Below are 24947 nucleotides of genomic sequence, written 5' to 3' on the forward strand. Positions count from 1 at the left end.
CCATCATGCCGAGCAGCTTGGATTAAGCCGCAACCCAGAACTAAGGAAGTGGGCCTCCTTTTCTTCACCAGTCGCAGATAACTAGGAGACAGGGTGTTGGAATTACTGCACACTGAATTGGAAAATAACCTATGGTGATCTTTGGCCATTTTTCACTGATGGATCAATCACCTGTGTAGCCAGGCCTGGCACCAGGTTCAGGTTGCCACGTACAGTCCTGATGAAGACTCGCAGCTGAGGCTACAAACCCCCCCTCCTTGCATCAGCCTAGTCGAAACTTCGACGCTCTTCCCAACTAGACCTGTACCAATCATCCATCTGCTGTACCTTAAAAATGCATTGAGTGCATACTGTAATTTACAGAGTACATGTAAATGAAAGTCTAACATTGGACAGGTCAACATTGTCTGGTCTTTACTTACCAGTGATTCTCAAAGTACCTATCTGTTCCTTCTTAATCCTATGATTTGCAATTTCACTACTCGCCACCACTACCCCACTACCCTTTTCTCTTTCTGCACGCAACCTTTGTCTATTGAAATTAATCTAATATGTATTCAAAATAAATGTTGATATATTTTTTAATATAATTGGGCTAAAATCTATCTTTTCGTCTGTGTGTTCTCTTGAAATGTGCATGCGTAAAGAGGTATTTAATGCATGCATGAAACTTATGAGGGTATTAGATATCAGTGTTGTTAATTTACACACAACACACATTGCCAAATTGAATTGAATTCTTTGAAAAACATTTGTCACGGACCATCTTTTCATTCCCGTACTGCACCCAGGTCCGGTTGACTTTTGGGTTACCCCATTATCTATAATGATTATGTTCATGATGTTCTCCTTCTGCAGCCTCCAGCAGCTGTAACCAAGACTCAGTCTAAAAGTCCAATCAAACGGAGATCAGGCTTGTTCCCGCGCCTTCATACGGGTTCTGAGGGACAGACGGACACCCGGACACGATGGTAAGGAACAGGACAGTGAAGTTACCTTTAGGCACTAATGTGAGTCATCTTAATTCTTTCCCACAGTATCTGCTTCTTCCCTACTTTACTGTCTGTGTGAAATCAGGATTCTAGTTTTGAATATAATAATGGACCATCTAAAGAATCTTCTTATCCCAGAACTAGACATTTTGGTGATATTATGGTATCAATATTTTGTCAAGAATAAAAATTAACAGATGTTACTCATGACGAATAGTTGTGAGTATAAAGTCTGCCAAGAGTAAACGTATCATAAAATCATTACCAAAACAGTCTCCTATTTAAGTACCATGAATAAAAGTCAAGGCTTCTGATATACTACCAACAGAAAATGTGTTTTTGTACTACTTACGAAAGTAAAAACTAGGTAATGGTGGTGTTGTAAAAGTACAGACAAATTAATTTTCACTTAGTGCAACCAAAATGCTTGCACCAACCCTCCCTAGTTTTACCCAATTCGGTGATGTCTAAGGATGAGGGACCAGCCATGCTGGTCGTTGTCGTCCCTACCCAATAATCTCCTTAGCATCACTGATCAAAGACTGACTACAATTTGTTACGTATTACACCCATTAAACCAGTGCAACATTAGAGGAGTGGGCATCCTCAGGCCAGAAATGCCCAACATCTCTCAAGAATTGTCTCCATTATGCATGTTCAAATTTTCCCCATCACTAAGGGATCCTCAATGCACGTTCAGATTCCCACCTCCAAGCACTTATCCTACCTGCATTTTTAGAGTTGCTCCATTACTCAATACTCAGTCAATATTTACTTGTGCACATCACTGAGTAATCCTGTCTCATAACTCATTATACAGCTGAAGGCATAAAACCTATTGAAGTTGGAAACTGAATGCTCGAAACGATAGACATCAAGGGTCTATGTACAATAGTATATTGGGATAAAGGAATGACTAAAATCGTCATATCTTGTACAGGACTCCATTTGAAAAAAGAGCATGCGTGGCTTCACTTTTTTTTTTTGTTGCAGAGTTTTATATAGCGCAAACATGAACCGAATTGGGTATCAGTGCGCTTTACATTGCACCAGTTATGTTACATGAGGACACACATTCATTTTTGTTAGGCATGGGGAGATTACGTGATTTTCCCAGAATCACAGGATGTTCAGCGTCATTGCCGAGACTCGAACCCAGGGCCATATTATCAAGCAAGGGCGATGCATTATCGCCGCTTTTATCGGCAGGAAAATTCCGCTAAAGCGGCGATAATGGGCTTGATAATAGGCCCCTGTGAATTCCCATAGAAGCCCTGGTTAACACCAGAACCTGGGCTTCTACGGGAATTCACAAGGGCATATTATCAAGCCCATTATCACCGCTTTAGCGGCAGTTTCCTGCTGATAAAAGCGGCGATAATGTATCGCCCTTGCTTGATAATATGGTCCCAGTTCCCCAGATTTGAGGTCGACTGCCCTAGCAGTTAGGCTAACTCCTGTCCCCAACTCCCCAACTTGTTGCAACTACAGATCATTTAGCCTATCTATTTACTGTAATTTGTTATCATTCCCATTCTGGACAGTATGTGAACATATATAGTATTGCATTTGAAAGCTAATTTCATAACACATTGTACAGACGAAGGAACTGTAACGAAGTAATAAAGTAAGTGCAATAAAGTACATTCCTGTTGGATCAGCCGTTTGTTGAGCAGCCACCACGTGTTTCGCAGACTACCCCACTTTTTCAAAGCTTGCACTGTAGATTCTATGTGCTCATCTCATGAAGGGAATCGCATGTCAAAATGTAATCTATGCTGCTACACATCTTCCTCATGCCGGCCATGTATCGGGATAAAATACGCTAGAGATGATCTCTATTGTATTCTATCCAGACCCATGGTAACATAGATTACATTTCCACAGACTTTATCATGGGTCCTAAAAATTACTCAGTACATATACCGATACAGGCCCTTCACGAGATGATCACTTATAGTCGAAACATTTGTACTTATATTCAATACGCCATTATCTTCACACATAGCTTCATTATTCCCTGTGGCTGTCAATGAGATATTACATTGACAGCTTTTTTAAAGCGCGTGGACGCGTGAATATTCTCTGTTCATAGCTTGAGTCTAGTTTGGAAGTGAAAAATCAAAAGTTTGCGAAAAGATCAACAGTATTTGTCTTTTCCTGAAATGATAATCTGCTTACCACCAGCAAAAAGTAGAGAAGTGTGGCTCAATGGTTAGAGCGGCAGACCCTGATGCAGTAGTCTGGCTGGGACCAGGATTTAATTCCCGCCTCGGCGGGTCTCGGGCTCAATTTCATCGGACCTAATAATTCTCGCCTCGGTGCCTATTCTGATCATGAGCCCCACTCTGCACCTCTGGGCAATAGTTTGCTTAATCTCTACAACGGCCCCAACAACGCTGAGGAAGCCTCACCTTGGGTGTGCCCAGGAGTGAGCTCCTCACAGGGAAAGGCCAGGAAGGGTCCCTCAGCGGTATTCGTACAAGCGCCGAGATGCCTCCGGGTAGTCGTGCGCCATATAAGTGCGTAATTATTCATTTATTTAATTCCATGTCTCGCAGAAGAGCAAAAGAGCTTTGTGTTAAAGACTTGGGGCAGATTTACGAGTGGATTTCAGATCGCGTGGGCTCGGCGTCTGCCCGATGGCCGCCCCTCCCGGTCTGCCGGGCTTACTGGGGGGCGCGGCCTCCTTCGTGTCTCCGGATTGGTTCTTGGTGATGACGCCTTCCGGTGGGGACGCTGCCTGACTTCCGTTTTGGACAGGATCAGGCGCTTCTGTCCCGGCATTTTTTGGTGCTGTTTAAAAAACGGGGCAGTGGGTGAGTACCGAGTAGCGGTTTTTTGCTGTTATTTGGTCCTTACTGTGGAGCTTTGCTTTGCCTTCGTTTTTGATTGTTTTCAGGCATGGGGAAGAGTTCAAGGAAGAGGCATCACAGGGAGAGGTCCCCTTCCTCTTCTTCTTCTGATGTTTCGTGTTCTCCGTCTCCTGCCCGGTCCAGACGCCGTGGTGGGGGTGGGGATGCACGCTTGAAGCGCTTGATAAGAGAGACCCTGTGTGAGATGGGTGATGGTGGGGCGCGACGCAAGGGGCCGGCTGCTGATCCTGTTTCCTCTGCTTCTTCTTATGACGAGTCTGCTTGGGCTGGGGACTCGGAGCTGAAGGGGAAGTACATTGACAAGGACGCTTTGCCAGGCATCTTGAAGCACGTGAAGGAGAACATGGGTTTCGCGGATAACACTGCTCCCAGTACTTCTGGGGGTTCTTTGCTGCGCCAGTTCCAGAGTTCTGCCGCTGTTGATGTTCCGGTGCATCCTTTTATTAAAGATGTCCTGAAGAGGGAGTGGGCTGACCCGGATCACATTCTGGTTCTGCATTTTATGACCCGCCTTTACCCCCTGCAGGATATGGCTACGGAGCTGTCCGATTCGATCCCCATTGACTCTTTTGTGGCTAGTCTGGTGGGTCGCACTTCCTTTTCGGAGGACGCTGTGCTGAAGGATCCGGTTGATAAAAAGGCGGACGTGGCCCTCAGGAAGGTTTATTCGGGCTCCCATCTGGCGTTGAGGGCCGGCGTTTATGGGACTTATTTGTCGCAGTCTCTGCTGTCGGACATTAAGTCGCTCTATCAGTCGATGGATGATGCCACGGACTGTTCTGGTCTTCTTGAGCACATTGAACGTCAAGTGGAGCTTCTTTCCGATGTCTCTTTTGACGTTGTGCGGGCGGCTGCCCTCTCAGGCGGAGCTTGTGTGGCGGCTCATCGCAGTCTTGTGCTTAAGGACTGGAGGACGGACTCGGCGCAGAAGGCCTGTGCCTTGCGTTTGCCCTTTCAGGTTTCCATGCTGTTTGGGGGGGAGTTGGAGTCCAAATTGCATAAACTGTTTAAGGAGAAGAAGCACTCTTCTTCTTTTAAGGGTTCTGCTGCTGCTGTTGCTTCTGTCCCTTCTAAGGCTAAATCTTTCTTTTGCCCTTCCTATCGTAGGCAGTCTGGGAGAGGCCAGGGGAGATTTGGTTCTGGTCGGGTCGGGATCGTAAGGCCAGGTCCCCTCCTCCCGCGAAGCCTCGTTCCTGACTCTTTGGCTGTGGTTCCTAAGTTGTTGGTAGGAGGGCGGCTGCACTTCTTCCTGGATGCCTGGGTTCAGTCCTGTTCAGACGCTTGGGTGTTGGATGTTCTTCAGGAGGGCTACGTGGTGGAGTTTTCTGTTCCCCCTCCAGATTCCGGCCTCCGCCCGACTCCCTGGCCTGCTTGCCGTTCCAGGAGAGCCCACCTGTCTCAAGGGGTGGCGGATCTTCTTCTGAAGGGTGCAATTCAGGAGGTTCCCCCTTCGGAGGTGGGGTCGGGCTTCTATTTCCTGATCTTTCTGGTCCCAAAGAATACGGGGGGTTTCTGCCTGGTTCTGGATTTAAAGGTGATGAACCATTGGGTGTTGCGGGTTCCCTTTCGCATGGAGACCTTGCAGAGGGTGATTCCCTTGGTGCTTCCGGGTCACTTCATGTGTACCCTGGATCTTCAGGACGCATATTACCATGTCCCGGTGCATCCCAGGTCCCGTCGCTTCCTGAGGTTTTGTGTTCGGGGGTGTCACTATCAAGTTCGGGTTTTGCCCTTCAGTCTTCGTTCTGCCCCGCGGGTCTTTGCGAAGGTCGTGGCTCCCTTGGACGCCTGGCTCCATCTTCAGGGGGTGATGGTGTATCCCTATCTAGACGGTTGGTTGATCCATGCTCCGTCTCGGGCTCTGTTGTTGGAGGCCAGGGATTTGGTGTGTTCGGAGTTGCGTCGGCACGGGTTTCTGATCAACTTACCCAAGTGCCAGGTGACTCCTTCCCAGGACCTGGTGTTCATCGGTGCTCGGTTTCGCACGGATCTCAACCGTGTGTTCCTGCCAGACCCTCGGGTTGTGACCCTGGTGTCCCTTGCTTGTCGTTTCCGGGCGGGGGTTCCTTTCCGGTGCGCCTCTGGTTGGTCCTATGGGTCTGATGGCGGCGACTGTCTTTACGGTGGCTTGGGCTTGTTTTCACCTGCGCCCCTTGTGGGGGTACCTTCTGTCACACTGGGATCCATTGTCCCACGATTGGGACTCTCTTCTTCCTGTCTCTCTGGTGATCCTCGCTGCTCTGCTTTGGTGGTCGAAGGCGGTCCATCTGTCCCAGGGGCTCCCTTTGCAGCCTGCTCCTTCGTTGGTCTTGACGACGGATGCGAGCGCTTTGGGATGGGGAGCGACTTTGGGGTCTCGGTCCCTTCAGGGTCGTTGGTCCTTGCTGGAGGGCCGCAGGTCCTCCAACTGGCGGAGCTGTCAGCTGTGTCCCGTGCTGTGATGGGGTTTCGGGGGTTGTTGCTCGGCAGGAACGTCTTGGTTCGGTCAGACAATATGGTGACGGTAGCCTATCTCAACCATCAGGGGGGTGTTCGATCGGCCTCTTTGAACGTGGTAGTGGTTCCGTTGTTCTGTTGGGCGGATAGTCATCTGCTGTCTCTGACTGCGATTCATCTCAGGGGTGTGGACAACTGTGCGGCGGATGTCCTGAGTCGCTGTTTTCCGGTGCCTCTGGAGTTGTCTCTCACCCGGGTTGCGTTTCGGCTTGTGTGCGAGAGGTTTGGGCGTCCCTTTCTGGACCTCTTTGCCTCCCGCGGAATGCACAGCTTCCCAGCTTCTGCTCCCGGTTTTGGCAGGAGGGTTGTTGGGGGGTGGATGCCCTGTCGGTTCCCTGGCCGTCCCGCCTGCTCTATGCCTTTCCTCCTCTGGCGTTGATTCCCCGGTTTCTGTCCCGCTTGTGTCTGGAGGATCGGGAGGTGGTTGTGGTTCTGCCCTTTTGGCCTCGGAGGTCGTGGTTTCCGACGGTTCATCTTCTGGCTGTGCGGGCCCTTGGTTTCTGCCCCTGTCCCCGTCTCCCCTGCGGTCCTCCCCGTCCCTGTCTCTTCTCTGGTTGCGGCTGTCGGTGTGGAGGTTGAGAGGCAGGGGTGGCGGAGGCGTGGCTTCCCGGAACATTTAGCGGTGGCTCTTCAGGGTTCGCGTCGGCCTTCTACTCTTCGGTCCTATGATCGCCATTGGAGTAACTTCCGTCGGTGGTGTTCGGCGTTGGGCTTTTCCCCTTTGCACTGTTCTTTGCAGGCTGTCCCTCAGTTTTTGTGGGAAGGTTTTGAGAAGGGTTGGGCTGTGTCCACCTTACAAGCTCAGTGGGCAGCTGTTCGGGCCTTCCGTTCCCCGTGGGGCAACCTTTCTGATGGGGAGGACTTGATCTCTCGTCTGCTCCGCAGTTTTTCTCTTTCTCGTCCGGTTTACCGGCCTTCTTTTCCCCTGTGGGATTTGCCCTTGGTCCTTTGGGCCTTGATTGATCCTCCTTTTGAGCCTTTGTCGGAGGTGGATTTGAAGTTTGTCACCTTGAAGGTTGTTTATTTGGTGGCCATCACCTCGGCTCGTCGTCTTGGCGAGTTTGGGGCCTTGATGGCGCGTGAGCCTTTCTTGTCCTTTTCGGAGGATGGGGTTGTGCTTCGTCTTGATTCGTCCTTCATGCCTAAGGTGGCCTCTCAGTTTCACAGGTGTCAGGAGTTGGTTTTGCTTGCGCTGGGCTCTGTTCTGGATTCCCCAGGGGGTCCCTGTTGGTCCTTGTTGGATGTGTGCAGGGCTCTGCGTGTTTACCTTGACCGCACGGCTCCCTTTCATGTGTCTGATTCCCTGTTTGTCTCCTTTGGGGCTGCTTCCCATGGGCGTAGGGCTTCCTCTGTCTCTATTGGTCGCTGGTTGAAGCAGGTCATTTCCTTGGCCTATTCGCTTTCTGGGTCCCCTCCTCCGGTTGGGGTTCAGGCTCGTTCTACGAGGGGGGTGGCGGCCTCTTGGGCTGAGGTTCGGGGTGTCCCTCTCTCTGAGATTTGTAGTGCGGCCACCTGGGCTTCTTCCAATACTTTCATCAGGCATTATTGCCTTCTCAATCTGCTGGGTGATGAGGGCGGTTTTGCTTTGGGGGTGTTGGGTTGTGTTCGCCCTTTTATTCTGTTTTTGCAATAAGTTACTGGTTTTCCTTGCTGGTTCTGGTGGTTTGTTGTATTTTTTTGGGATGATTGCCGTGATTGCTTTGGTATGTCTCATTAGGTGAATGAAGGTGTCGAGGACAGATGGACCAGGGGGTAATGTCCTATTACTTTAGGTAATCTTCATTACTCCGGGTCCCGTAGTCCTCGACACCTTCATGGGTTCCCTCCCTCCCTCCCGGGCTGCCGGCATTCATCCTTGGCTTGGTATTTTTAGATGGAATGCTGGGACCTGTACCCTTATGTACTCCCGGCAGGAGGGGGAGGGTAGGACCAGCATTCCTTTCTTTCTTTTTTCTGTCAGAGAGATAGTTTAAATAATATCTCATTAGGTGAATGAAGGTGTCGAGGACTACGTGACCCGGAGAAATGAAGATTACCTAAAGTAATAGGACATTATCTCTATTGCTAGCGTCCCTGAGGTGCGCAATAAGGATTGAGATATGCTGTGAATATGTTTTAATATTTACTTAGGCAAGTGAATTGGGAACCGGTGGATATTTTCCTGCATTTTAATTATAAAAACATTTATTTCATTTTGAATTAAAGGGTGGCATATATTTTATTCTCAGACCTAAAGTTGATGAATAGACCAATTTGAGGTCCAGACGCACCTGTTTATTTGATCACTGTAAAGTTCTCGCTGCTGATTGTGTCTCCAATCAAAGTACATCCCAAAGTCTGGTTTGCTCTTACATTCAAAATAAAACTGATGCCACAAAGACATGTAGGAACCTTAGATGCTAGGGAACCTTTGGGACGGATTTATAGTTTGATAGGAAAAGCACAGTCTACCAGGTTGTCGGACAGCATTACGTCAACTTTAGAGATGACCGCTGGTATGGCCGTCATCTCTGTACAATGAAAGGTCCCACTGTCACAGAAGGCCCTTTCAATGTATAGAAGGTTTGGTTGACGACCACAATCTATTTTGACAGGTATCCATCGTAGATTTTGTTTCCAGAAACAAACTCTAAGCAGGATTTTGTTTCTGGAAAGAAAAAAAAAATAACCCTACACTTTGAAAGATTTCCTGTACCTCATCATCAGGATTTGGCTGGTGGTGAAGGAGTGAAAAAAGCCATTACACTGTCCACTCTAAATAGCACAGGTGGTGTAATGTCCTTACTCCAATGGCCTCTATTCCAAAGGGGCATGATAAAAAGTATTCCATCGACAAAGCAAATGAGTGTTCTATAGATGCAATACTTAAGGTCTACCTGTCTCTAAATTAAGTGGGAGGACCAAGGGTTTGGCAAGTTTTTTGTCTCAGTGGAACTTCAACTGGGACAACTTTAACTGTGACTTGAATGCCTCCAGACATCTAAAGCATTTTTCCAAATAATGACTATGAAAGATGGCAAAGACGCCAAACAGTTTCCAGAACACACATGGAACATAATCCAGAAAATATTAGTAAGCGTTAGGTCAACACTCCCAGTTCTTGGCTCTTAACCCTTTGGGTGATGGTGACGGAACCCCTCCGTCACCAGCCTCGGAAGGGCTGTGCTAATGACGGAGTGGTTCCGCCACGGCCCGGCCGCCACGCCTGCGCTGCAGCGATTTCGTGCCTGCGCTGAGCGTTCCATTGAGGGGGCGGGGCCGTGACGGAACCACTCCTTCACAAGCACAGCGCGCCCGAGGCTCGTGACGGAGTGGTTCTGTCACGAGCATGGCAGCGCCGCGCGGCCCCCTCTCCCCTCTAGCGCTGCGGCGGAATTACCGCCGCAGCCAAGGGGTTAAATAATGTAATGTATGTTTTATTCTACAACATAAGGTGAAACTGACATGCCTGCAAAAGTGAAAAATTACACTTTTATTGTGAACTTACACTTTAAATAAACCTTTTTTTCTTCCAAACAGTGACAGTGTCTCTGGAACACAAAAGACTCCAGAGGGTGGGCAGTCCTCTCATGATGTCAAATCTGAAAACTCTTCAAATCCTAGCTCTCCAGAAATCTGTTCTAACAAAGAGAAGTGAGTGCTAATGATTGGAGTCTGTGACAACCTTCTGGGAGATTAGAGATTTATAATGTACATCTTGCATTATTATTATTTTTTAATTGTATTTATTTATTATTGGTCAGGCATAATATACAGGTTCCACATTGCTTGTATGATAACTTTACATTTGTTCGTTTAGGAGTCCTTAGCTTGATATGCTAGACATATCTTTTGCATGTCATATCATATACATAACAGTTCAAAGCTTGTTAGTTATAGCACTAACACATTCCCATAAGATGCAATAAACTTACTTTTACAATCTATAACATACAATGCTATTAGCACGTTTCCCAAAAAATAATACTGTTAATTCAGCGTGTACACAGAAATGTGTATTTATTCATCCGTTTGCACGGATCGCAGGCATTGCATGAGTCCGTCACGGAAGTCTTTGGGTTAGGAGGCCACAGGTATTTCTTCTGCATAAGTTTCTAGTCGTTCCTCACAATATGTCATATCTGTGAGGGAAACATCCTTTACGACGCAACTTTTACCACGCAGCGCCTTTACAACGCAGGTTTTTCAACGCAAGTCATTACAACGAATTGCGCTAGGGGGCGCTCTAGGATAGGTAATAGTTTAATTTACTATCCAACACCTTCCCTACTATCCACGGGGACTGGAGTTGGAATAGTAAATTAAACTATTCACTATCCAGCGCCCCCTAACGCAAGTCGTTGTAACGACTTGCGTTGAAAAACCTGCGTTGTAAAAGCATGCGTGGTAAAAGCATGCGTTGTAACAACGTACATCCGTCTGTGATCTAGTTTTTATTATTCTGTGGTGTCCATCTACTCCCCCACTGCAAAGCTATTCTTCTCTTAGCTAGTAGCAGTGCCACAGCTAAAAATGTACGTCTTCTAGTCTGTTTGATTTTGTATATCCCCAACAGGTAGATTTGAAGTAGATTAGGTATCTGCTCAGCTAGCATTGCCGTAAGGGTACTGGTCACGGTTTGCCAGTAGGATTGGGGCTGTAGGCATGCCCAGGGCCACATGTAAAAAATCTGCATCGAGGACATCTGTCATATTCCCGAAGCCCATATTTGTGTATTTGTGGTGGCCTATAATACACTTGTTGTAGGAAATTAAAAAGTATAATTCCCATATTGCAGTTGGACGTGAGCATTTGTGTGAGTGCACAGCTACATCCCCAATCTTCATTGGAGCTGGAGCTGCCTAGTGCATTTTCTCATCTCTGTAGAGCCTGTTCGTGTTGTCGAAATTGTTTACGTTGAGCCACGTTTTAGAGGTTTGTTACTAGTCATTGATGTGTGGGTGATGTTAACATTATTTTGAGCGAGTTATGCGTCGGTGGTTCGCTAACAAATGTAGAGTAGAGGTCTTTCGTGGTCGCTCGCAAACAAAGGTAAGCAAATATTTTTAAAGGTGTGCGATGTCCTACTAGCAAGGCGTCAGTTTGTGATATGAATTGCCCATCGGTGAATATGTTTCCCATGATGCGTAAATCCTTCTCTCCTAGTAATTTTAGCATGTTTTTTCATGCGTCACAGTTATGCGCGGGTGATGATGCATGGGCAGCACTGGTGCATATGTTGATAGTTTATGTGCTCGTTTCGCCAGCATGTGCCACGCCATTGATGTGCAACAGACTGGGTTTATTTCTGCTCTCGGGGTGTTTTGTCTTGGCTTCAGTATATAAGCAGCCAGGGCAGTCGGATGTACACTCTTGTATTTTACTGCTAAATGAGGTATGTGTGCGCGCGGGTGTAAACAGAAGTGTGCATGCTCTGCCTGTGCGCAGTAATAGTTAACTTGTAGATCTGGTGCTCCGAATTCCCCTTGAATGTATGGTCTAGTCAGTTCTTTCCATCCTACTATTGTCTGCTTGCCCGCCCATGTTAGCTAGGTGAGTAGTTTTGTGAAGAACAGTTGTGTGAGCCTCACTGGTATATTTGTGAATAAGTAAAGAAACCGTGGGAGCACAACCTTCTTCTGTATTGCTATCCTGTCGGCTAATGACAAAGGTAGCCTAATACACCTGTCTATTTGGTCTTCTAGTTTTGTAAGGGCTTTGCCATAGTTGTCACGTATTACTAACTCCGCGTCCCGGTGAATCCATATCCCTAAGTACTTCACCGGTTCCATTTGCCATTGCAAGGGATAATCTAGCAGGGGTTGTAGTGTAGCAGGAGTGAGCAGAATCACCATGAACTTTGTCCAGTTTGATGTTCGAAGCGGATATATTCTCTGAATAATTTATTTAGATTGTCCGCTGAATGCCGTGTATATAAGACCATGTCATTGACTTAAAGTGATATGCTCACTGGCCGGAGTTGAAACTGCAAAGGTGTGTCAGCATGTTTTTGCCGGATTTTGCATGCTAAAGGTTCAAGGGCTAAAGTAAACATCAGCGGTGAGAGTGGGCAGCCCTGCCTCGTCCCTCTATATATATGGATAGGATCGGATAAGTGCCATTTACCCTTAGTCGTGGACACGGTTCCGTATATAGTAGTGTTATCCAGCATAAGGACGGTTCAGGGAACCCCATCCTGCGCAGTACAGAGAACATGAAGGGCCCCTTCACAGAGTCAAAAGCTTTTGCTGCGTCCAAAAGGGCTGCAGATGCTGGCAATTTTGGGTTCAGTTGATGGAACATTGCAAAAATGGGTCGCTGGTTATGTGTTGTTGACCTCGTTGGAATGAAGCCAGTCTATGTTGATTAATAATAGTGGCCGATTGGACATGCACCTGGTAGGATCTTTGTCAGGCTTAAGGAGCGTAATTAACAGTGCTTCCCGCAATGAGGTTGGTAGTATACCCTTTTCATACACTTCGGAATACATCGCTGTTCAGTGTGGTATTAGTAAAGCTATGCATTCTTTATAGAACTCCCCTGGCAACACGTCCATTCCTGGGGCTTTATTGTTTGGAAGTGAACTGATCGCCTCTTTCAGCTCAACTTCAGGTATGGGATGGCTGAAGTACTCTCTGTGTTCATCAGATAGCCAGGCTAAGGCAACATCGTCTAAGTATTTGTCTATCTCTATTGCAGACGTAGCCATCGCAGTGGAATATAATAGTGTGTAATATTCTGAGAAGCATCTGATAATGGATTGGGTATCATATTTTGGCACATCTTGCGTGTCTACAATTTGTGTTTTTTGGGGATAGTGTGTGTGCAGGAGGTATTCTACTGGATAGTGTGCTGCCTGGTCGTCCGCCTTCACCATTATTTCATGCGTGTATCTGCGTGAAATGTACTTCACCTCGCTATCTGCGAATTCATGATACGTGTTTAGTTTGTTTCTAATTTCTGCTAGTAGCGTGGGATTTAATGTTTGCGTATATTCCATTTCTAACTGTTTAATTTCCCTTTCTACCTTGGAAAGCTGTTGCTGGATATCCTTCAGTATTCCTGGGTGTTTGCTAATACAGAATCCCCAGATTGTAACTTTGAAAGCTTCCCACAAAATTCTAGCGCTAGCTACTGTTCCCACGCTATGCTCAAAGTAGTCGGCAATGGCCTGCCTTAGTTCCATTCTAAACACCTAGTCTAACATCGCAGTCAGTTTAAGTCGCCAGGTGAACTGTCTAGGAGTGTGTGTGTGGGTAGTGCGATTTCTAGGCTGACCGGTGCGTGATCAGACAGCGTTTTAGGCATGTTTTCTATAGATACTGTCCATGTAATAACTTCACAGGTTGCTATCCAGTAGTCTATCCTAGACCATGTATGATGAGTCGTGGAAACTCTGATTCCCTCTGTGCCATTGGTGTCGAATGCGCCATATATCTACCATCTCCCATTCCTCCATGCCTTCTTTAAGCACTTTAGCGGCCTACGTTCTATATTTGTAATTGCACGTGGATCTATCCACTGAGAGTTCTATGCATGTATAGAAGTCACCTCCCCAAATTTGTGCAAAAAATGACATATCGTCAATGTTTGGGCCATATGTATTGACGAGGGTCAGGATAGTTCCTCCAAAGTTGCCTTGGATTATGATGTATTGCCACTGATCATCATTAGCATAGCTGAGTAGTGTGAATGGGACCCCGTGCTTAATTTGGGTTAGTACTCCCTTGGTGTATGTGGGAATGACGCCCAGCTTGTGCCCACTCTACCTTCTGGCCCCGCAATTCTTCAGTCCCTGGTCACTCTTTATGTCCCATCTCGTTCCCTTCGTTCCTGTTCCCTCCAGCTGGCTACTCCCATCAGAGTCAGGAAAGCACGTTGGGGTGGCCGCTCCTTTTCACATACTGCGGCCAGACTCTGGAACATCCTCCCTCTACCCCTTCGGGAAACTGTAAATCATCTTTCCTTCAGGAAAACCCTGAAAACACACCTGTATGCTACACCCTGCTGATCTGCCTTGAGCCCTCGCCAGATAAGTTCTTGTCATAAGCGCTACGAGGCCTCCGGGTAGATAGCGCTATACAAGTGTTGTTTCAATTCAATTCAATTCAATTCTGTGGCTTGAGTTAGATGGGTTTCTTGAATGCAGGCTACATCCACTTTATGACGTTCAAGGTAAGCGAGTACTTTTCTGCGGGTTATTCAGACCTCGCACATTCCAGGTCATGATTATCAGGGATCTAGTGTTTCATGTCATAGTATCAGTTGTGTGTCATGATGTCTGAGTAGACAATTGCGCTGTTGTGTGGACTCAGTTCTAATGCTGCATGTGGCCCCTGTAACCATGTTCCCAACCATATTTTCAAACTTTCCCACCTGTCCTCCCCCCACCCACCCGTGCTGTCCAAATTACAGCAGAGACATTGCCCAGTTGTTTTCCCGGTTCCCTCAATCCTCCCAACATTTCCCAAAAATAAACAAGAATTTGGTGTGGTGCACACATGTGGTTGGGAGCTTCCAGCCAGGTACCCTGGTGTAAAGACACTCGGGCCGCTTTTCAAACATAAACATTTGCGCCTATCCACCAAATTGTGTAATATCAGATGGCAAATCAGTCAATAACCTAGTCACAGTCTAACGTAGGCTTATATACATACCAAACAATGTCTATGAACTATGGTTCTAAATTAGACACGTATATATAGCCATCCAATACAGCATCACTTATCTGCATTTGCCAGTACTCTGTGGTGTCACATTTTCTCGGGCATTTCCAAAATCTTCACAGTTCGGAATGTAGTCTTATTCATCGGGTCCTGAAGCTTGATCTTGTTCGTCTGGGCCACCTCGGGGTGATCTCCTCCGTGGGTTCTGGGAGCCTCTTTTTTGTAAGTATTGAATTACTGCCTTGGGGTCATTGAAGATTGTGGTTTTGCCTCCATCTGTGACTCGCAGCTGGGTAGAGCATTGCATAGGGAATACTTTATTTTTGCAACTTTTTTTTACCGCCATAAATTTCTTTCATGCCTCTTGAACTTGAGGTGTGAAGTCAGGGTAGATGGATATTTCCGTTCCTTCATGTCTCAAACTCCCCAGTTCTCGGGCCTTGCACAGCATTGCGTTGCGGTCTCTGTAATTCAGTATTTTCACGATAATATGCAGTGGCCTGGCCCCCGATGGTGGAGGAGGGGCCAGGGATCCGTGTGCTCGCTCTATTATAAAGACTTCTGAGAATGTCTCTCTGCCCAAGAGGTCTATTAGCAAAGTTTCTATGTATCGTTCCATGTTTCCTGTGTTTTTCGATTCCGCTATTCCTATTAACCTCAGATTGTTGCGACTGGAGCCGCCTCCAAATCTTCACTCTTTGCTATGATGGCTGAGAGGAATTTTTCAATTTTTCCATGGTTGACTTCCATCTGTTGCTGTGTGTCTTCTACTTCCGATCTTTGTTCAGGCGTTCTGACATGCGGTCTATCCCGTACTTCAGCGCATCTATTTTGACATCTATGTTCAACAGAGTAGACTGTAGGGTTGTTAAAATTCATTTGAGATCACCACTAAGTTCGGTCTTCGGTATCTATAGTAGTGTGGCCGTGTCTGTGGCATTTTGGTCATCTGAGCTCATCTCGGTGTTTTTTTGTGCTCAAAGTGGAGCTTGGAATTTGTTCTGTTCATTTTCCTAATAGCGTGGTCAGGAAATGAAGGTGTCCCTTTGACAGCTGTGCAATATATAAGCTAGTAAAATCAGGTTTCTGGCCAGGGGCTACAAGGCGGAGGAAATTGATAAGGCTATGCGCAGGGTTAATGCGTTATCCCGTGATTCGGCCCTTGAGCCCAAAGATAAGCTGAAACACACTGAGATTCATGATAAACAACCGACTAGATTAATTTGGGCATACAACAGGTAACATGGTGCTTTGAGAAAATCAGTTACTAAATATTGGAATCTGATTAAATGTGACCCCGTCATAGGGAGTACCATGCCAGCCAAGCCTTTAATCACTTATAGGAAAGCCTATTCCATGCAGGATGCCCTGGTCAGACCTAGTCCTGAGGTTGTTTCCCGCAAGAACTGGTTGGATAGAAGCAGAGGCTTTAGGAAATTTTCCAGCTGTAAGGCTTGCCTCCATGGGGTCAACAAATCAGAATATATTACTCCCTTCTCTGCTACCCCACGCAAGATCAATAAACAATTGACTTGCAAGAGTGAGTACGTGGTGTATGTACTGGAGTGTCCTTGTGGCCTGCGGTATGTTGGTAGTACCAAGCTGCAGGTCCACAAGAGAATACTCCAGCACATACGGGCGATCAACACCAATGACTCCGCGTATCCGGTAGCTCGGCACTTCAAAGAGTGTCACAACAACAACAGTGCACTCTTAAGATATTATGCCATTGACTCGATAAGCCCCTTAAGAAGAGGAGGTGATAGAGAGGGTGCTGTGAGGAGTCTAGAGACCAGGTACATCCTGGAGATGGACAGTAAGACACCAGGAGGTCTGAACTCCACAGAGGACTTCTATACTTGCCTGTAAACCTCATGTTGAACCATCCATATCGTTATACATGATGATCAGTTAAATGGCTATTGATATACAGCAGATTTTGGCCATTGTGCACATGGGCACACTTTGTGGTTATTTTATTACAAGTCTTATAACCTTTGATAATGTGGACACAGCAGTGTATTCTCTCAGCCTAGGATTAGGCTGAGTACTAGTGCATGAAAAAATGTACTATGAAAGAAAACAAAATTATTTCATTTATACAATTTTTATTATTGTTTCAAATTTTTCAAATTATTAAGCACAATCACTTTGGTTTGAACAATTTTTGCTCTGTAGAAAGATCAATGGGACTATTATAGTTGGTTGTGTTAGCATTGTGATTTTATAAGGAGGCTGCGATAATGTATTCAAACTGATATTATCTCCTCCATGGCTTTGTCACGGTATTGTGCGCCAAACATCACAGTGTGCGTTATGCAGCATTATTATCCCAATTTTATTGGATATCTTATGGGATGTGTTATGCAAACTCATTCTAAGAATTTTGTACAGTTTTTAATCTGTTTTACATTAATGAAATTTATTTTGTAATATGTATATAGATAACATCGAAGTGTGGAAAGGGTTTTAATTGTATTTTACATTTTTTACATATTCCCATCATGATGATATTGATCTGAATTTTTGACATTATTGAAGGTCTAAATTCAAGACACAAACTGTATATATAATTTTGCTGTATTTGCACATACTGAATTTGACAACAGGGATTAGCCTGTAATTCAAACTACTTAACAGTCTTTTTTCCATGGCTTGTAACCTGGAGTAGGAGCATGTGACTGTTTAACAACCAATCACGGTTCAAACCAATATGGCACTTGCACTTTAAATTCTGCCTTTCCTCACTTATGCGTCATGTGACCAAGGCCTCTGGGTAGGCTGAAACGTTATGTCGAGGTGGGCCTTCCAAGCAATTGAATAAAACACTGCTCACCTGCACTTTGGGTCTTCCTCTCTTCTTCTGCGCCAATGTAATCCGTTACTGGGCTCTGGTGAGAGAATGCTGAGATCGTAGATATATATATATATATATATATATATATATATATATATATATATATATATATATATATATATCCAAAAGTTTTGCCTGTAGATAGAGGGCCCACAAAACAGGTAAATTCATCCGCCAACATTTATTTCAAAGGGACACAGCAAAGGTTCAGCGCTGCGCGCCACAGCATGTAGTCCAGCCGACGCGTTTCGTGTTCATACACTTCATCAAAGGGCCACGGACTCTCCAGGGTAAACCCCTCGGCCTTTTACCAGCAGCATCACAACTCCGCCTCAATGGGCGTGGCCGCACCAGGGGCCTGATGGTAATCGTAGTGCCTGATTGTTTCTGCAGTGAGCGGCCATCTGGGTAAACCCCCAATGTTCATATCAAACCCAAGTGGGTAGTGGGGCACAGCATGAGTCCTCGCTGTGTGCTTCATCCCTAATAAAACCGGCACCTGTTCACCTTGCAGCGACGTCGGTTGGCGTCGTCGCGGGATGTCTCACGACACCGGGGCATCCTCCACGGCTCAGGCCAGCCATAAACAATCCAAAAGTTTTGCCTGTAGATAGAGGGCCCACAAAACAGGTAAATTCATCCGCCAACATTTATTTCAAAGGGACACAGCAAAGGTTCAGCGCTGCGCGCCACAGCATGTAGTCCAGCCGACGCGTTTCGTGTTCATACACTTCATCAAAGGGCCACGGACTCTCCAGGGTAAACCCCTCGGCCTTTTACCAGCACCACCACAACTCCACCTCAATGGGCGTGGCCGCACCAGGGGCCTGATGGTAATCGTAGTGCCTGATTGTTTCTGCAGTCAGCGGCCACCCGGGTAAACCCCCAATGTTCATATCAAACCCAAGTGGGTAGTGGGGCACAGCATGAGTCCTCGCTGTGTGCTTCATCCCTAATAAAACCGGCACCTGTTCACCTTGCGGCGACGTCGGTTGGCGTCGTCGCGGGTTGTCTCACGACACCGGGGCATCCTCCACGGCTCAGGCCAGCAGTAAACAATCCAAACGTTTTGCCTGTAGATAGAGGGCCCACAAAACAAGTAAATTCATCCGCCAACATTTATTTCAAAGGGACACAGCAAAGGTTCAGCGCTGCGCGTCACAGCATGTAGTCCAGCCGACGCGTTTCGTGTTCATACACTTCATCAAAGGGCCACGGACTCTCCAGGGTAAACCCCTCGGCCTTTTACCAGCACCACCACAACTCCGCCTCAATGGGCGTGGCCGCACCAGGGGCCTGATGGTAATCGTAGTGCCTGATTGTTTCTGCAGTGAGCGGCCACCCGGGTAAACCCCCAATGTTCATATAAAACCCAAGTGGGTAGTGGGGCACAGCATGAGTCCCCGCTGTGTGCTTCATCCCTAATAAAACCGGCACCTGTTCACCTTGCGGCAACGTCGGTTGGCGTCGTCGCGGGATGTCTCACGACACCGGGGCATCCTCCACGGCTCAGGCCAGCCGTAAACAATCCAAAAGTTTTGCCTGTAGATAGAGGGCCCACAAAACAGGTAAATTCGTCCGCCAACATTTATTTCAAAGGGACACAGCAAAGGTTCAGCGCTGCGCGCCACAGCATGTAGTCCAGCCGACGCGTTTCGTGTTCATACACTTCATCAAAGGGCCATGGACTCTCCAGGGTAAACCCCTCGGCCTTTTACCAGCACCACCACAACTCCGCCTCAATGGCCGTGGCCGCACCAGGGGCCTGATGGTAATCGTAGTGCCTGATTGTTTCTGCAGTGAGCGGCCACCCAGGTAAACCCCCAATGTTCATATCAAACCCAAGTGGGTAGTGGGGCACAGCATGAGTCCTCGCTGTGTGCTTCATCCCTAATAAAACCGGCACCTGTTCACCTTGCGGCGACGTCGGTTGGCGTCGTCGCGGGATGTCTCACGACACCGGGGCATCCTCCACAGCTCAGGCCAGCCGTAAACAATCCAAAATTTTTACCTGAAGATAGAGGGCCCACAAAACAGGTAAATTCATCCGCCAACATTTATTTCAAAGGGACACAGCAAAGGTTCACCGCTGCGCGCCACAGCATGTAGTCCAGCCGACGCGTTTCGTGTTCATACACTTCATCAAAGGGCCACGGACTCTCCAGGGTAAACCCCTCGTCCTTTTACCAGCACCACCACAACTCCGCCTCAATGGGCGTGGCCGCACCAGGGGCCTGATGGTAATCGTAGTGCCTGATTGTTTCTGCAGTGAGCGGCCACCCGGGTAAACCCCCAATGTTCATATCAAACCCAAGTGGGTAGTGGGGCACAGCATGAGTCCTCGCTGTGTGCTTCATCCCTAATAAAACCGGCACCTGTTCACCTTGCGGCGACGTCGGTTGGCGTCGTCGCGGCATGTCTCACGACACCGGGGCATCCTCCACGGCTCAGGCCAGCCGTAAACAATCCAAAAGTTTTGCCTGTAGATAGAGGGCCCACAAAACAGGTAAATTCATCCACGAACATTTATTTCAAAGGGACACAGCAAAGGTTCAGCGCTGCGCGCCACAGCATGTAGTCCAGCCGACGCGTTTCGTGTTCATACACTTCATCAAAGGGCCACGGACTCTCCAGGGTAAACCCCTCGGCCTTTTACCAGCACCACCACAACTCCGCCTCAATGGGCGTGGCCGCACCAGGGGCCTGATGGTAATCGTAGTGCCTGATTGTTTCTGCAGTGAGCGGCCACCCGGGTAAACCCTCAATGTTCATATAAAACCCAAGTGGGTAGTGGGGCACAGCATGAGTCCCCGCTGTGTGCTTCATCCCTAATAAAACCGGCACCTGTTCACCTTGCGGCAACGTCGGTTGGCGTCGTCGCGGGATGTCTCACGACACCGGGGCATCCTCCACGGCTCAGGCCAGCCGTAAACAATCCAAAAGTTTTGCCTGTAGATAGAGGGCCCACAAAACAGGTAAATTCATCCGCCAACATTTATTTCAAAGGGACACAGCAAAGGTTCAGCGCTGAGCGCCACAGCATGTAGTCCAGCCGACGCGTTTCGTGTTCATACACTTCATCAAAGGGCCATGGACTCTCCAGGGTAAACCCCTCGGCCTTTTACCAGCACCACCACAACTCCGCCTCAATGGGCGTGGCCGCACCAGGGGCCTGATGGTAATCGTAGTGCCTGATTGTTTCTGCAGTGAGCGGCCACCCAGGTAAACCCCCAATGTTCATATCAAACCCAAGTGGGTAGTGGGGCACAGCATGAGTCCTCGCTGTGTGCTTCATCCCTAATAAAACCGGCACCTGTTCACCTTGCGGCGACGTCGGTTGGCGTCGTCGCGGGATGTCTCACGACACCGGGGCATCCTCCACGGCTCAGGCCAGCCGTAAACAATCCAAAAGTTTTGCCTGTAGATAGAGGGCCCACAAAACAGGTAAATTCATCCACCAACATTTATTTCAAAGGGACACAGCAAAGGTTCAGCGCTGCGCGCCACAGCATGTAGTCCAGCCGACGCGTTTCGTGTTCATACACTTCATCAAAGGGCCACGGACTCTCCAGGGTAAACCCCTCGGCCTTTTACCAGCACCCCCACAACTCCGCCTCAAAGGGCGTGGCAGCACCAGGGGCCTGATGGTAATCGTAGTGCCTGATTGTTTCTGCAGTGAGCGGCCACCCGGGTAAACCCCCAATGGCGGATGAATTTACCTGTTTTGTGGGCCCTCTATCTACAGGCAAAACTTTTGTATATATATATATATATATATATATATATATATTATATATGTTGCTGGGGCCCTGTAGTGTATGGCTCTGTTGTGCAGCTTTTAGTTGTAGTGGGAGTGGCTGGGTTATGTTGCCCCCTCTTCGATGTTTGTTTCCCAGAGGCTCCTTGTAGCGAGTTGGTAATGTAGCTTTCCTGTTTTTTATGTGTTTTCTCGTTTGCACAGACCTATTTTTATTTATCCACATACGATTTCAGGCCTGCACAATTAGTTCAAGTGGTGATAACAACTGATTTGAGGAGCTGAGTCATAGGGTATGCCGTCTCCTCTGCCCCTCCTATGATATACAAGTTGGCTTCCGCCTCTTCCTATATCCTCAGTTTAATAGGTTATGGGTAGGGTAGTGCAGGAACTAGCTCTGTTTGTTCATTAGCTCACTGACGCCGCTTTCTCTGGCGTAAGAGTACTGTGCAGTCTCAGTCCCAACACAGGGCTCCACACAGTCTTGCAGGATTTTGATTTGTATCCCCTACCCCTATATGTGATAAATCTGCTTGGTTGCCTCTCGCGCTGCGGCCAGTGTCTTTGTCTCCCTGTCTGGGACGTTCCGATGGTCTTCTCGGGTCTGCGCTGGTGTTGGCTTCCTTATAGTTGTGCCCGTGCCTGCAGCCGTGTTGCTTGCCTTTCCTGCCCCTCGCGTGTTTTGGGTAGTGCGTGTTACTACCCACAGCGGGGCCCAGACTCCTTACCGCTTATATTGAGGTTGCGGGTCTTTGCCCGTGTCAGCGGGTGCCAGTGAGTGAGAGTGCATCCCCTCCGCCGTAATCTTGTCTTGCTCGCAGCCTCCAGCGTTTTGGTGACAGGTTATTTAGCAGTGTGATCTGTCAATGGTATTGTAAAATGGGTTATGTTATGATTCATAGCCAGAATGCATTCATAAAAATTTGCACTACACTTTTTCATGTTTGGTACTGTGATTGCTAGAAGGATGATACAATGTATTGTTTGCTTTAATTATGATAGTCGATTGTTTAAAAGAGATCTCTGTCCCCTCCCTTTCATAGACCTTTCATTAAGCTAAGAGAGAATGGCAGATCCAACATCTCCCGCTCGTCCTCCAGCACTAGCAGTTTCAGCAGCACTGCCGGAGAGAGCGAAACCATGGAGGAGTTTGAGAGTGTGGTAAGTACTCCACAAAAGATGAGTGAGGGGTCGAAGGAAGAACAACCGGTGTCCCCTCAGAAGAGTGGTGGCCATTTAACAGACTTTCTTATCTAATCTGTCTTACCCACAGTGGTTGTTGTGATTCACATACAATTGAGAAAATATCACCCTCACCTAACTGACCATTTAAATCTATTGTTTATTGATAACACATTTCATTCAGTTTATTTACTAATTTTGGAAATAAAAATCCGCTAACAGTTTCATGAGAGTAAATTCAAGTTTAATTGAACATTTAGAAGAGCTTCATTAACATTTATTTACATTTTACATTAAATTACACATAGGACTACTATAGTTTTCAAACATCAGTAATTGTGTTAATATTTCTAATTACATATACTTTTTATATCGCACAAGATTGCAATATCCACTAATTTTGGCCACACAAATATCCAATAAAAGTAAAATAATGCAACAGTTTACTGATTAGAATATATCTGTTTGGTTCTATCAATTCTAGTAATTCTGCAGCTGCTCTACATTACATGGGTGCATTCATTAAAGTTGTACTATTGTAATTGCATATGCTGGATTCACGCCAACATAATGATCCTGAAAACAAGAAGTGACACTAATATCTACAAATACCAATTTTGCTCCCTAACATGCATGATTTAATGGTGCATTTGGTTCCATTCCATGTGTCGCCAACATTGTCTTTTATAAGAGCTATTGTGTTCAATGGACATCATCTGAAATACTAACAAATATTGCTAGAATATCAAGAAAAGTGTATACAACTATTGGCTTAAAACAGTGGTGCGTACTGGCCGCGCACCTATTTAATCTATTTATATCAGATCTCTCTGAAAAACTTGATAGTACCAGCTCACATTCGTCGAAATTAGGCAAGTTAAAACTCTCTCACCTTGCCTATGCAGATGACAATGTGCTATTGAGCGTAACTAAAGTTGGTTTTACCAGGCTCCTAACCGAACCCTCAGATTTCCTGTCTATAAATAAGTTGGAACTTAACTCATCTAAAACAAAAACAATGCGTTTTACCACTCGACAAACCTCACAACACAACATCTGGCTAGAAGGCAAACAACTAGAAAAAGTATCCGGTTATAAGTACTTGGGATACTACAAAGATGACAAGTTATCCCTACAAGATCAGAAAAATTACATGACACAGGCCTTAATATTTGCATTGGCAAAGAAGTTGGAAGGGCCAGCCGTGAGGCCACTCCTGACGATTATCTCAGGCAAAGCACTGCCAACCTTATCATATGCCAGTGCCGCCATGCACGGAAAAGACTCGGAAATTCGTAACAAATTAATAACAACATTTATAAAAAGGTTCTTCAAATTCTCAGGTCTGCCTCACCAGCGCACATGCGATTAGAATTCGGTTTAATGAACGAATAACTGGGCAGACTTTATACATATATAAAGATGTGGTATTGAATCAAGCAGAGCGCTAGTGAAAACAACCTCAATAAATTCTTATGGCTGGAATTGGAAACGCAAAAAAAAATCGCATGCCAACAAATTTTTGACCAGAGCATTGGAGGCAACATGTTCTTCTAACCTTTGGAATAAAAATATGCCTTTTTTATCATTTAAGCTGGTATTAAATAGAGCTGCAAAACTTCATTTGTTGTTAACAGATAAAGGTATTTTCTCCCATCGTTTCCATTCTTGGACTGTGATTAACAACTGCAAAACTCTTAAACCGGCGGCCTACCTAGACACTACGTTCTCTATTTATAATAAAAAACAACTGATAGCATTGCGTTTTGGCAAATTTTCAACTTTAGCCGACGAACCATCTTGGAGGCATATTGAGTCAAAAGAATGCCGTCTCTGTGGTTACGAAAAGGAAGACTTAATTCATCTAATATGCCATTGCAAGAAGCTGCAACCTGAGCGTGTCACCTTTCTGAAAAAAGTCTTCCTGGACAGGAGTATACGTTCTTGTGGAACCGCCATTATTGGAGGCCTGGATCCAACTAACCCCCAAATTAATTGTAGAATGATAACGATTTTGCAAGCTCCCGAAAAATTATTGAAAACAAGCGAGTCCTTAATGAGATAATCTCATTTGTGATGAAGGTGAAAAAAAAAAATGGCATTTAAGATCCTTCAGACTTGTGGTTAGAAGACAGATGGACA

General features: G+C 46.6%; 1 protein-coding gene across 3 annotated transcripts in view; it reads left to right on the forward strand.

The window, feature by feature from the left end:
- Window positions 1–24947, forward strand: part of RAP1GAP2 (RAP1 GTPase activating protein 2) — a 941171-nt gene that overhangs the window by 876560 nt on the left and 39664 nt on the right. For all 3 annotated transcript variants that reach the window (XM_078679320.1, XM_078679318.1, XM_078679319.1), the window contains 3 exons: window positions 859–971; window positions 9884–9997; window positions 22667–22784. In XM_078679320.1, the coding sequence (XP_078535446.1) occupies window positions 859–971; window positions 9884–9997; window positions 22667–22784 (345 nt within the window). The remainder of the gene's footprint in view (window positions 1–858; window positions 972–9883; window positions 9998–22666; window positions 22785–24947) is intronic.

This window comes from Lissotriton helveticus, chromosome 3_1 (genome assembly GCF_964261635.1).
Source record: "Lissotriton helveticus chromosome 3_1, aLisHel1.1, whole genome shotgun sequence".
NCBI lineage: Eukaryota > Metazoa > Chordata > Amphibia > Caudata > Salamandridae > Lissotriton > Lissotriton helveticus.